General features: G+C 39.9%; 1 protein-coding gene across 1 annotated transcript; it reads left to right on the top strand.

Annotated features, from left to right (window-relative positions):
- Nucleotides 1-2875: 2875 nt before the first annotated feature.
- On the top strand, nucleotides 2876-9957 carry eaf2 (ELL associated factor 2). The gene is made up of 6 exons (XM_084908651.1): nucleotides 2876-3080; nucleotides 3556-3650; nucleotides 4030-4166; nucleotides 5256-5425; nucleotides 6289-6516; nucleotides 8339-9957. The coding sequence occupies exons 1-6, from the start codon at nucleotides 2978-2980 to the stop codon at nucleotides 8383-8385; spliced, it is 780 nt and encodes a 259-aa protein (XP_084764777.1). The 5' UTR covers nucleotides 2876-2977; the 3' UTR covers nucleotides 8386-9957.
- The last annotated feature ends 3772 nt before the right edge of the window (nucleotides 9958-13729 follow it).

Genomic DNA, 13729 nt, shown 5'->3' with positions numbered 1-13729 from the left:
TATCTCCCCCCTGACCTGGCGTCCTGGCTCCCCCTTGCCGTAGCATTTATGTTGAACCTCGTCAATCTTTCGAATGTTGGAACACTGAGCTACTAGTTACTAGTTGTTTCGCCGTCATTGTGGATGTTGGATATCGAAGAATCCATAGGTCCCTCATCCTATTCATGTAACCCATTCCGCCAGGATTACTTGCGTAGTAGCATTCCAACAACGCCCTGTTTTCGTGTCTTCTCGGCATCAGTGGGCAAGACGGCATCTTGTAGGCATCTTGTTCCAGTAGCCCACTTCTCATATATATATATATATATATATATATATATACAGCTAAAGCTAAAGATTCGTCCAAACCGGGTCATACGGCAGGACATCGATCCCAAGAACAACAGCAAATCTACAACAGAATGACTGAAAAAGAAAAGAATCAAGATGTCCAGACCTCAACTCATCTAAAATGCTGTTGTAGGTCCTTAAGAGAGCTGTGTATGAACAAATGGCCTCAAATCTCAATAAACTGAAGCAATTTTGTAAAGAGGAGTGAATCAAAATTCCTCTGCAACAATGTAAGAGTCTCACTTCAGGAATTACTTCAAGTTATTGCTGCTAAAGGTGGTTCTGCAAGCTGGTGATTAATGGGGTTTAATCTTTGTTTTTCATAGAATCCTGTGAAAACTTTCATTTCCATGACTGTATATCTAATTTGCAATTCTTACAGCGCATACTGTTATTATTTCACCTTCTTTTTTTACCCAGTCAAAGCTTTTATTGAGATCAAAATCATATTATCAAGAAAGATGCTGCAAAAAGCGCTTCCTCGTAATATGTATAACACAAACAAGAGAAAGCAAGAGCCAAAGAAAGCCGTCACACTGCAGTAGTTCACAGATAATAAGACGTGTCTCAAACTATACATCAGCATAAAAACAAAAGGAGTATATGATAAGTCTGTAGCTGTGATCAAAGGTACATTTTACCCGAAGGATACAGAATGAAGGTTAACATCGCTGTATTTATGCTGTAGCTGTGATCATTTAGGTTGTATTGCTGCCTTTGCAGTTTCAAAAACGATTGTGCGAGCTGTGCACTATGAGAAAAGTGGAATGGTTGGCCCATTTCCTTTACTGCAGAATAATCACTTCTAGTCATTAAAAAACCTGAATGCTTAATTGTGCTTAGTTTTTCACGTGTTTCAGGAGTTTCCCAAAAGGTGGATTATATAATCAGATGTAATAATGTATTAAATGTGAACTTTATTGATGATGTGAAGGTCTGAAAATGTGATTGCTAAAGTTACTTAGATAGATTTATCTGTGCCGTTTGCGGATGCATCCACAGCCTTCTGGATTTGGCTTACATCAAGTTGTGGTGTCTTGTAACCGAGTCAGGTTTGTTTAGCTGGCACAATAATAAAACCTTTGCTAATTTATTATTTTTGCACTGTTATGAGGTTGAACATTTAATTGTATGTACCCAACAAGCCTGTACCCATAGTACATAGCTTTGGTTGAGCTTGTATCCCACCCCCACTCCCTTGCAGAGTGTTGCTGTCATCTCTTTCACCACTGCCACTGGCTTACAACCTGCAGCAACTCTCTATTGTGGCTCAGCCGCTGTATTGTGAACTTGCGGATTGTTGCTTGGAAACAGTAAACCTTACCTCGCAGAGTCCAGGGGCAACCCCCACAGTAACTGATATCACCAGAGGACAGCTGCTGTTTACCTCCATCCATGGAGACAGACTTATGCTGGTATCTTTTTCACATGGGATACAGATACAAAGTAACTGAACTGCTTTACTTCTGCAATCCGTTTGTGGTTAATTTTCAAGTATAAATAAGACTGAAGAAGATTGCCTAAAATAACAAGATGATGTTTTTATTAACTATTTTACAATTTGTATACTCTAACTGTAATACCACGCTGAAGAGATAACTATTTAGTCCCACTGCTGTCTCAATTTCCTCTCTATTGTCATCTCTTATTCCACTCCCCACCACCCAAACACCAGTTTGCATATATATATGTTGTCCAACATGGATAAGAAAAACCATGCTGTGACCAGTTGGTGAAAATGCATTGGTGTAATCATTCCAATTGACTTAGATGCTGATCCTTTAATGTTTGAAGGCAGCAGAGCATATGGCCTTTGTAAAAACGCAGGCACGGCAGGAATTAGGAGGCTTAGGAGTCATTAACAGTTTAGAGAACAGAAAAGGAGATTTTCACTGACACAAGGTTCACAGAGCTCAGGCCCCCTGAACTGTGGATCTTGAAACTGCAATCAGTAAGTGCCAGGGCTTTCTGACACATTGTTTCAGCTATTCAGCTAATAGCTCCCCTGATGCTGCTAATTTAGCATACAAGGTACTGGGTAAGTGCTGAAATGCAAATATTTACTTTGTTAAACAGAAAAACAGGTTAAAAACAACATCGAAACTTATAAAGTTAACATATTAAAAATAAGCAGTAGGAATTCGTGTTTTGTTTTACATGTGGACTGCATTTTAAGCAACCTCAGAGTAAACCCTGCAATATGTTTCACTATTAAAGCACCACAGCAATAAATTTGAAATAATTACCATCAATTATTTAGCATACTCGTCCACAGTCTGTCTAGCCTGGGACAAGATCAGTAGATATTTACAATATTTTTTTCTTTTAAAAACAACTACAAGTTAGCGAATAATTTAATCGAATTATAGTTAAACAACATAGATTTGGAAACACTCAGATTTCTACAGTCATTGCTCGGAAGTGAGTGACCGTTCTTTCACTGATTCTGCTCTGTCGTCAAACTCTTGATTGGCCTGAACCAATCAGAAAATGAAACACTTCGCTTGACGAATCATAACGAACAGTACTTTTGAAGGGGCGGGACTTAAAGTGCCAATGAGCTGGCCGAAGTTCTGTTGCTGTACATGGTTATCGGATAAAAAAGAGCAGCGGAAACTCAAAGTTTACAGCTCATGAAACTCACAGAATGAATGGAACGGCTTACTCCAACTTTGACAATCAAGAACATGTGCTGAAATTGGGAGAAACGTTTGAGAAACACCCTAAAAGTGCCTATCACACAGTGCGATGTAAGTGGTGGTTTCACTCGTTTGGTTTTGTGATCGCTAACCGTAGCATGCTAGTTAGCTCATTAGCTGAAGATCCGAAAACAGCTGTTTGGTGTGTAGCCAGTTTAGCAGCTTCGTCAGTTCGTAGCTGTCGACTTACTGGTGAGACATGCTTGTAAAAGTATATAGTAAGTTAACGCTGAGATATACGTAGACTTTAAGCTCTGAGTTGTCAATATGCTAGATAATGTTAGCCCAGCTTAAGTCTGTACAACACTACCACCTGCTGGTGCCGGTACCCCACTGCAGCACTGTCAAATACATCCGTGGTTTACGTTTACAAATTCAGCAATGTCACTGTCATTATTAGAACATTGTACACATTGTTATACGTGATGTACCTATACCTTGTTTACGTATGTGTTATTTTACAAATTCTTGATTTTCGTTTGCGTTTTTTTTAAATAATTGTTGTTGTTGTTTTTAATTGCCACAGATGACTTCAAGCCAGCATCCATTGATACCTCATGTGAGGGGGAGCTCGAAGTGGGCAAAGGAGAGCAAGTCACTATTACGTTGCCTAATTTAGAGGTTAGTGTCTAGTGCTCTAGAGCTTTACACTGCAAGACATAAATGTGGATTTCAGTGGTGGATTATGGTGCAATCTTGTTTCAAGACCTCTTTTGGAGCTCATGTTTTTAACTTGGATGAGTGTTTGCAATCCACAATAGATCTCAACTGTTGCTGATCTCAACTTTCTGTGTGTGTGTGTGTGTGTGTGTGTGTGTGAGAGAGAGAGAGAGAGAGAGAGAGAGAAAGAGGGGAGCAACAACAACATTTTCAGCTTTGTGGTTTAAATTTTTGACAGATTTTTTGAGAAATTGTTAAAATATTCTCTGAAAAATTAGCATAATAGTACTGTGACATCTAGCTTACATACATACTTACTTACATTTATTTTGCATTTTAGGGTTCCAGTGCTCCTGTAACGGTCTTCAAGGGATCCAAGAGGCCTTACATGAAAGAGTGTATCCTCATTGTAAACCATGACACAGGAGAGTACAGACTGGAGAAGCTCAACAGCAACATAGCTGTGAAAAAGACGAGGTGGGGTTAAAAAGAAGCAGCATACTAATCTAAAGTGGTATTTCATTTACACTTGCAAATTTGTGTGGCAGCAAGTGGCATTGTCACTATTTGATTCGATATAAAACTTTCCCCCGCAAAAAAAGAGAAATTTGAAAGAATGAAAGGTAGCGCTGCCACGATTAGTCGACTAGTCACAATTACGTCGACTAATAAAATCGTCGACGACTAATTTAATAGTCCTTCATTTCCCCAGATTTGAAGGGTGGGTCAGGTGTATACTTCGTGGCCCAACCTATCCCAGAATTCATAGCGCGGCCCAGCTCAGTTTCCAACAATGGTGGCAGCTAGTTAGTTTTAATATTAATCTTATTATTCTTTTTGGGTCACAAAATAAACGTTTAACATATTTTCAGGCGAGAATGTAGCTGTGTATACTTCAAATATCTGCTCAGTTTATCAAGACACCACATATTTTAAAAAGCGCTCCGACGTTTTCAGAGACGTATTGTTACCCACCAGCTCGATAGCTAGCCGGGGTTTAAGGCTCACTAGAGCCGGCGAGAACACCGGACTCCCGGCAAATTGTTTTCAAACCCACCGCTGTCTTTCGCTACTCAGGTTAAACATGATATTTAAGTCACTTAGATAACTTAAAAATGTTATTGTTTGGCTTTTTTCAGTATTTTATTTGTTCCTGAGTAAATCGGTTTGGCTGAATAAACGTCAAGCTAGATAGCAATGAGCAGACGGCTGAGTTTATTAAACTTCACCGAAACAATCTGCAAATTTCATTAAAATTTAATAAACTATCATCTTGTCTTTATTTTTCGTTAGCACATACCTTAAAATCTTAAAGCTGTAAGCTAATGATAGTTATATAAGAGCAGATGCATGCTGGTGCAGTAAGCTGTACGTTTTACGTCCAATAGATGCATGATCTGATTAGTCGACTAATCGCAAAAATAATCGGTGACTAGTCGACGATCAAAATAATCGTTTGTGGCAGCCCTAATGAAAGGTTAGTTATCAACATTTTTAAAAAAAGAAAAAAAACTTAGAAAAAATTATAAAAAATGTCCGTGTTTGCCTGTCCTTGTGGATTTTCAGGGCTGAGGGTAGCAGTAAGATTCATTCTCGACTGGAGCAGCAGACCAGTCGCCTGGGCCAGCAGATGAGGAGTAATAACAGCAGCAGTAACAAAACCCCAGCCAGCACTAAAAGTTCTCCACCAAAAGAGAAGACTTCCCCAGCATCCCCAATGGATGACATCGAGAGAGGTAACATGGAGTCAGACTTGGTGTGTTTAACTGATGACATCCACATCTGTATCATTTTTATTGGGTTCGGCAGAAGAAGACTCATCTTTTCTCATAGACAAATTAGTCGTCATATCTTGAAGTCTTGTGAAGAAATGTTTAAGGATGGGAATTGATAAGAATTTAACGATTCCGATTCCATTATTAATATCACTTATTGATTCAGTTCTCATTGGCTCATCATCACCACCCTCTCTAAGCAGCATATCAAAGACATTACACATATTACACAGAACACTTTTTTTAAAAGTGTGGGTGAGCATTCACTCAGCTTTAACATCACTCTCAGTTCTTGACTAGCTAAGTAATGTCCATATCCACACTGCAGACTGCGCCATTATTTTTCTCCTCCAACACACGAACTGAAATCAGCTGATTGTAGCGAGAGTGCAAGAGCCGATAAGCGGGATTGATACGCAGGCAGACTTTAGGATTTCCAGGACTTGGTCTACTGGGAACCGATTCTCTAGAAGAACCAGTTCTTGATTCCGATCCCTAGAAATATCAGACATATTCACAAACACATTTTCTAGTTATGAAGTCACGTTGGATGTGATCCAAAATAAACCTGTAGCTTGTCAGAGTTTTATGGAGATACACTAAAGTAGCATGCTTTCCCTGGCAGAGGACATTAGAACATTTTCTGATATATTTGTTTTGGATATTTCTGCATTTCTGGGGCTGGACAAAAGGTGGAATAAAAGACTGCCTGTATTTATTTTACACTTGGGACATACAGGTGATGTTCCAGCCTTGAAATTGGAAAGGGAACCAAGATCATTTTAACACCCTTGTCTTTTTTTTCTTTCTTTATTTTTCCCCAGAACTGATGGCCGAGGCTCGAGTCATGGATCAGATGAGCAGCAGTGACAGCTCCTCAGACTCTAACAGCTCATCGTCCTCCAGCAGCGACGACAGCTCCAGCAGCAGCGATTCAGAAGATGAACGTACTTCCGCGGCACCCTCAGTCAACCACAGCATGCCTATCATCACCAGCACCGACTCCAACAGCCACCACCACGAGAGTGGAGGAGGACTCATGAACACGCTCAGTGAGTAACCCCCTCAGCTTCATCTAAGTTAGACGGACGTCATCTTTACATGAAAGTTGATACCACCTGGTTGCTCCTAAGTTAAAGTTGTCACCATAAATATGAACACATGAATCATACGCACCACAGAGCTGAAAGATTAGTTTTCCATTATAACATGTAAGGGCAGGTTCTCTCTTTAGTGGCAGTTCTCATTATTGTCACCCAGTATGAAAGCAGTTGGAGCTCTTAAGCTCCATCCACATGTCAGTCAGTTCACATAGCTTTGTAGTTGACGGTTATTAAAGCGTCTGGCTAACCGGATAACCCTGCAGCTAGAGCTGGGCGATAGAACGATAACGATATGTATTGCGAAATAACTTTTTCTCGATAGAAAGATTAAACTATTGCGATAGGCCTCATCTCTCTTGTCCTCTACAAAAAAAAAAGAAAAAAAAGAACAGCGAATCCAAATTAAGTAGCGCAGAGCGGAAACAATCACAGCCGCAGCGTCACGTCACGTGACTTGTTACGTACAGCACAAGTGCCAAGCCGCACATGTGTATTAGTTTGGGAAGCAGCCAGCCGCCGTACCGCCCAGGTAATGGAGGAAATGAGTGTGCTGACTAGAGAAAAATCAACCGAGAGTGTGACCGAAGGTTACCGAAGAGAAAACAGATGATGGTTCCAGTGCCGGACAGATTGTCGAACGGAAGAGCCAGTAGTGTGACGGTATTTCGGCTATTTCAAGTCTGACAAAAAACAGAGTAGCGTGCACTGTAAATTGTGCCGGAAGCAAGTCTGGAAATACAATAAACCGGTGCATGCTCAATCTCTGACTGAAAGCGCTAATTCGTCATTCGGCTTTTGTCAGACTAAAGTAACTGTTAAAACTGTTTGAAAAGCTAAGCTATACAACAAGGAGAGATTGGGAATTTCCTTTTAGTTCTCAGTTTATTTGATATTGACAAAAGTTAGTCAATTTTGTCTGTTCTTCTGTAAAACAAACTAAGATTTATTTTTAGAATTAATATTTTGTTTTTAAGTGGAATTGACAATTTAGTAGTCTGTTTTGTTTGTTCTCTTTTGAAACTTAAACGCTGCCTTTTGTGTAGTTTGCAATATTTGCCTTTATTTATCTGAAAAAGTCTCATGTTCCTTAAGTACATCTACCCTGTTGAACTTATTATGGGAAATAAATATTTAAATCAAAACAAGCTGCTGATTATTTCACATTTTACTTGTGAGCAACGGCACATTTAAATCTTACAAATATAGTTATTTGGCTTATATTGTGATATATATCGTTATCGCCTGAAATGAAAAAAAAAAAAAACATATCGTGATATGAAAAAATTTATATCGCCCAGCTCTACCTGCAGCGTATTTTCACCATCAACTGTATTCATTACTCACATTAGTAGCTGCTTCACGCACTCTATTCAGTGTTGTTTTGTCCTTTTTTTCCCTTTACATCTGTCTTGTCTTTGGCTTTTGTGGTCAGAATTATGATCTGAATGGGATGTGTCAAACACATTTTGCCTTTCCAAGATAATCTCTGTAAATTCTCCATAGGTTTCTCTTGTTCGTGTGTTTCCTTTATCTGTTTATTCATTTCTATTAGTCTGATTATTCGTAATTTTTTTTAAGTGTTTAATTGTATGATTTCTTTAAACTCCAAAGTTATAAACTACTGTTGTAGTAATTGAATAATAAAAGGGAGAGGTGAAACAAACCAAACTGTACCATACAAAAGTGATGCAGAGACCCTGTGCAAAGAGTAAACTGAGCTTTAAAGACACATGTATATAATCTTAACTTGCTGTCTGTCCGTCTGCTGCAGAAAATGACCTTCAGCTGAGTGAATCAGGCAGTGAAAGTGACGACTGAACAGCAGGAGGACACGTCTGCCTGTTTGCAGATCTCAGGAGCATTTACAGTGAGGAGTGAAGGAGCCAGTCACAGACCTGTCAGTGTCCTGCTTCCATGAATATGGAACAGTCTTCTCTACATATCAAATGTAATGTGCTGCTTCTCTGCCAGAAATCAGTTTTTATGTCACATGTGTTGCTTTATATTTGTGTGTGAAGAGATGCCTTAGTTGAGAGCGCTGTGATGTCATTAATGTGAGAGAAGCTGTAACATATGATGTGCACTCTGTGATGGATCTCACTGGATGCCTCTGTGTAGTTAAACCGACCGAGAAAATGTGATTGGCAGGATGACGGTGGTCTTCATGTAATCGTCTTAAACAATAACTTGGCTTCCTCAATTCAGCTTAGAAACATGAAAAAACTTTAGTTGTGCTTAGATAAGATATAAGTTGATGGCTTCAGGTCCGTCTCAGCTGCTTAGGTTTGTTTTATTAGAGACATATCTGTGTTAACAGAAATGAAAGCCACGCTGCTTCAGTTACATTGAGCCTTTTATTTTGGTTTACTTAAACGTTTTTGTTTTATTTTTTAATTTTAGTTACATTAATTACTTTATTGTTTGGGCCATCACGCAAAGAATGCAAGTCTAATGCATATAACTCCACGCTTTGCTTCTTATTTAACTCCTGAGAAATAGGCCAGACTATCAAAACATGGGCTGAAAGATGCTAAAATGCTCCATGGAGCAGAACTGAAAAGGTAGGTGATGATTATCTGTAGCTCAGACCACTTTTCATTGCACTAGTCATGTATTCATTGTTAAAATAAATAATGGTTATTGCAGCCTGAAGTAGTAGGACGTCTCCAAAACCTTGTGGATCATGATGATTTAGTATACAGCTGGGTATTATTTCAGGCAAAGTAGTCCACTATGTAGTTGGCTGACTCAGAGTCATGCTTTGTAGCTTTAAACCTGCAATACTTGAATCTTTATATCTCTAAATATACTCGACCAATGATTACTTGCTTATATTTTATATATATATTTACCAACCAAGCAACTGGAAGTACGAGTAAATAGTGAGTGTGAGTCTTAAAGAACTTCATGTGCCTTGTGTTGTTTCCTTCCGCCTTTTATAACATGGAGCTTCCTATTGATTTTCAAGCGAGGCCCCCTCATCACTGCTGAGCTGTCGCTACAGGCAACAAGCTGCTGTTTATGGTCCAGAATGTCTCTGGCATCCCTACTGACTGATAAATGGAATGAGAGAGAAATACAGAGAAATTCAGTTGCATGTTTAGCCTAAAGGAGAGAGAGAATTGTTTGAGAGCAATTATACAAAAACAAAGATTTTAATGCTTTCCTGTGCTTTGGCGTCAATTTTCATTCATGTGACTGCAACGTCTGTAGCGCTTTGTGCTTTGGCGTTTACTCCAAATTTTAACGCTGATATTTAAGTGTTGCTGATCAGACCAGGTGACCTTTTGCATTGACTTGCTGCCATATGATTGGGTGATTAAAGGTTTAAGTTGTCAACGAGTTGAACAAGTGTACCTAATAAAGTGATGTGAGTTATTATTTTACTGAGATACTTCCTTGTAGAAAGCTATCTGTTACACTGTTAGGTGTATTACTTGTATGATAGGTATTTACATTGCATAGTAAAGTATTACCACAGAGCCAGCAGCAATGCTCCACCTCTCTAAAGGCATAGATGACTATTTTCTCCAATCAGCCATTACGATCATGGCGAGTGTTTTCTGTCGTAGTAAATTCTAGGTTTTCCCTTCAGTGTGATGTAAGTAAACTCCAGCATGTGGAAAGAATTTCAAAGTGAATTCCTTTCTGTGGCTCGTAGAAAGAGTACGTGTAAAAACACGTATAGTTTTCTTTTCACAACTCTGTTATGGCAGAGAGCAGACGTATGTTTTTGGTTCAAGTGCGCACACAACTCTACATAAAAGATTAAGATCACGGGTAATTTCTCTGTTGTAAACAGACTGGGTGATAGATTAAAGTTGAAAACCATGAATTATTGCAAACAAGTAGAAAATAGAAACGGCAGCATTGATTTAAGCAGATCTGATTTAAAAATATATATATTTTCACTACTAAAAATATTTATTCTTGATTGCTGACAGCTATTCCAAAATAGTTCATTGTAGTTAGTTCAATAGTTCTACACCATACGTTTTGTCCTTGCTGTAGAAGGAAGAAAAAAAACTTTATTTACCTGCACATGGGAGGAAAAACTCCTTTTTCTCAGAGACCATCTGCCTCTGCCATGGAGTAAGGAAAGCGTGGGGAGAGTAGAGATTACAACAGAAAAATAAACACTCGTTCCATCAGTTGGACCATTAATTGCAGATAAGAAACGTGCAGCTGCAGAGCCAGCGATACCTGCAGAGCTATATAGGGAAAGCCAGGACAGAGACAAAAAGCAGAAACTACAAGAGAGAATAGAGTTAAAGGTAATTACACGCCGTGATGGAATATAACTGGACGATGAGGGAAAGGGGAGAGCAAATTGCTGAAGGCCTAAATTCCAATTAATGTGCATGTGTCAGTGCACTTTTTGACCAGATTTGAAATTAAAATTTTGTATTTGGGCCTTCAGGAGCTGCAGATCTCAAAACAGAGCTAAATATGTTCACCAACGTAGCTAATTTGATTAAAGTAGCTGCACAATTATTCAACTTCTGCACCAATGTTAACTTTCTTTAAAGCAAAATCTGGATAATTTAGGAAACACGTCTTTTTGAGCCTCTGGGACTAGATGCACAAATAACACTTTGAAGCTGTTAACATACCACCTACATACAAGGATCCTCCCATACATTCTGTGAATAGGATGAACTTTGACTGTCAAAGGGTTCATGTGGCAATAGCACTGTGGAGCACACCTAGTTGCCTTTGGCATAAATGCCTCTTGGCATTGAAAGTCAGAAAGTTGACACTGAGTACTGATGAAAGGTAAAAGATTACATAAATAAGACTATTGTGAAGATGGACATTTCATGTCCTTGAACAGCTGGAGAGGAAATACAATCTCTTCAATAATACAGTTTTATGTTATTTGCAGTTGCAATCTTTTCTCAGAGCAAATATAGGCCATGAAATAGAGACTCGTTCAGCACGGAATGGGAGAAAATTCAATTTCTAAAGCATATTCCCGTTTACAGAGTCAGACCCCCAAACCAGGTCTGCATAAATCTAGAGTGAGGTGGATTTAAACATAGCATCAATGGAATATCTTTTATTCAATTCAATTCAATTTTATTTATATAGCACCAAATCAAAACAAAAGTCGCCTCAAGGCGCTTTATATTGTACAGTAGATACAGAGAAAAGCCCAACAATCATATGACCCCCTATGAGCAAGCACTTTGGCAACAGTGGGAAGGAAAAACTCCCTTTTAACAGGAAGAAACCTTCGGCAGAACCAGGCTCGGGGAGGGGCGGGGCCATCTGCTGCGACCGGTTGGGGTGAGAGAAGGAAAAGATTAGATAAAAAAGCTTCACCAGAGCTTTTTATCAGATTTATTCCTTGAATAGTTATTCAATACCTATTTTAATTGCATATTGAGACTTGTTCGTTAAAGCTTTCTTCTTTAATTGTACCTCACACCACAGAAATTACATCTACCCAATCCTGAAGTCTCTACCTTTTAAGAGTGATAGAGATATTTTACCTGGCTTTGTACAAAGGTGCCCCCGTTCTGGTATGACCTCTGAGATACAGTCGCTTGCAAAAGTATTCGGCCCCCTTGAACTTTTCCACATTTTGTCACATTACAGCCACAAACATGAATCAATTTTATTGGAATTCCACGTGAAAGACCAACACAAAGTGGTGTACACGTGAGAAGTGGAACCAAAATCATACATGATTCCAAACATTTTTTACAAATAAATAACTGCAAAGTGGGGTGTGGTAATTATTCAGCCCCCTGAGTCAATACTTTGTAGAACCACCTTCTGCTGCAATTCCAGCTGCCAGTCTTTTAGGGTATGTCTCTACCAGCTTTGCACATCTACAGACTGAAATCTTTGCCCATTCTTCTTTGCAAAACAGCTCCAGCTCAGTCAGATTAGATGGACAGCGTTTGTGAACAGCAGTTTTCAGATCTTGCCACAGATTCTCTTGGATTTAGATCTGGACTTTGACTGGGCCATTCTAACACATGGATATGTTTTGTTTTAAACCATTCCATTGTTGCTCTGGCTACATGTGTAGGGTCGTTGTCCTGCTGGAAGGTGAACCTCCGCCCCAGTCTCAAGTCTTTTGCAGACTCCAAGAGGTTTTCTTCCAAGATTGCCCTGTATTTGGCTCCATCCATCGTTCCATCAACTCTGACCAGCTTCCCTGTCCCTGCTGAAGAGAAGCACCCCCAGAGCATGATGCTGCCACCACCATATTTGACAGTGGGGATGGTGTGTTCAGAGTGATGTGCAGTGTTAGTTTTCCACCACACATAGCGTTTTGCATTGTCGCCAAAAACTTCCATTTTGGTCTCATCTGACCAGAGCACCTTCTTCCACATGTTTGCTGTGTCCCCCACATGGCTTGTGTCAAACTGCAAACGGGACTTCTTATGGTTTTCTGTTAACAATGGCTTTCTTCTTGCCACTCTTCCATAAAGGCCAACTTTGTGCAGTGCAGGACTAATAGTTGTCCTATGGACAGATTCCCCCACCTGAGCTGTAGATCTCTGCAGCTCGTCCAGAGTCACCATGGGCCTCTTGGCTGCATTTCTGGTCAGCGCTCTCCTTGTTGGGCCTGTGAGTTTAGGTGGACGGCCTTGTCTTGGTAGGTTTATAGTTGTGCCACACTCCTTCCATTTCTGAATGATCACTTGAACAGTGCTCCGTGGGATGTACAAGGCTTGGGAAATCTTTTTGTAGCCTAAGCCTGCTTTAAATTTCTCAACAACTTTATCCCTGACCTGTCTGGTGTGTTCTTTGGACTTCATGGTGTTGTTGCTCCCAATATTCTCTTAGACAACCTCTGAGGCCGTCACAGAGCAGCTGTATTTGTACTGACATTAGATCGCACACAGGTGCACTCTATTTAGTCATTAGCACTCATCAGGCAATGTCTATGGCAGGGGTGGGCAACTCCAGGCCTCGAGGGCCGGTGTCCCTGCAGGTTTTAGATGTGTCCTTGAACCAACACAGCTGATTTAAATGGCTAAATTAGGTCCTCAACATGTCCTGAAGTTCTCCAGAGGCCTGGTAACGAAGTAATCATGTGATTCAGGTGTGTTGACCCAAGGTGAGATCTAAAACCTGCAGGACAGCGGCCCTCGGGGCCTGGAATTTCCCACCCCTGGTCTATGGGCAACTGACTGCACTCAGA

This window comes from Perissodus microlepis, chromosome 16 (genome assembly GCF_051167445.1).
Source record: "Perissodus microlepis isolate ML-2025 ecotype Zambia chromosome 16, ASM5116744v1, whole genome shotgun sequence".
Classification (NCBI taxonomy): domain Eukaryota; kingdom Metazoa; phylum Chordata; class Actinopteri; order Cichliformes; family Cichlidae; genus Perissodus; species Perissodus microlepis.
Note: the sequence above shows the minus strand (reverse complement) of the source record. Positions and strands in the feature narration are given on the sequence as shown.

Bases quoted from the DNA above. Each gene is read 5' to 3' on its own strand.
- eaf2 (XM_084908651.1), top strand. From the start codon at position 2,978: ATGAATGGAACGGCTTACTCCAACTTTGACAATCAAGAACATGTGCTG. The intron at 3,081-3,555 runs GTAAGTGGTGGT...TAATTGCCACAG, and splicing joins TGCCTATCACACAGTGCGAT to ATGACTTCAAGCCAGCATCC. The intron at 4,167-5,255 runs GTGGGGTTAAAA...GTGGATTTTCAG, and splicing joins ATAGCTGTGAAAAAGACGAG to GGCTGAGGGTAGCAGTAAGA.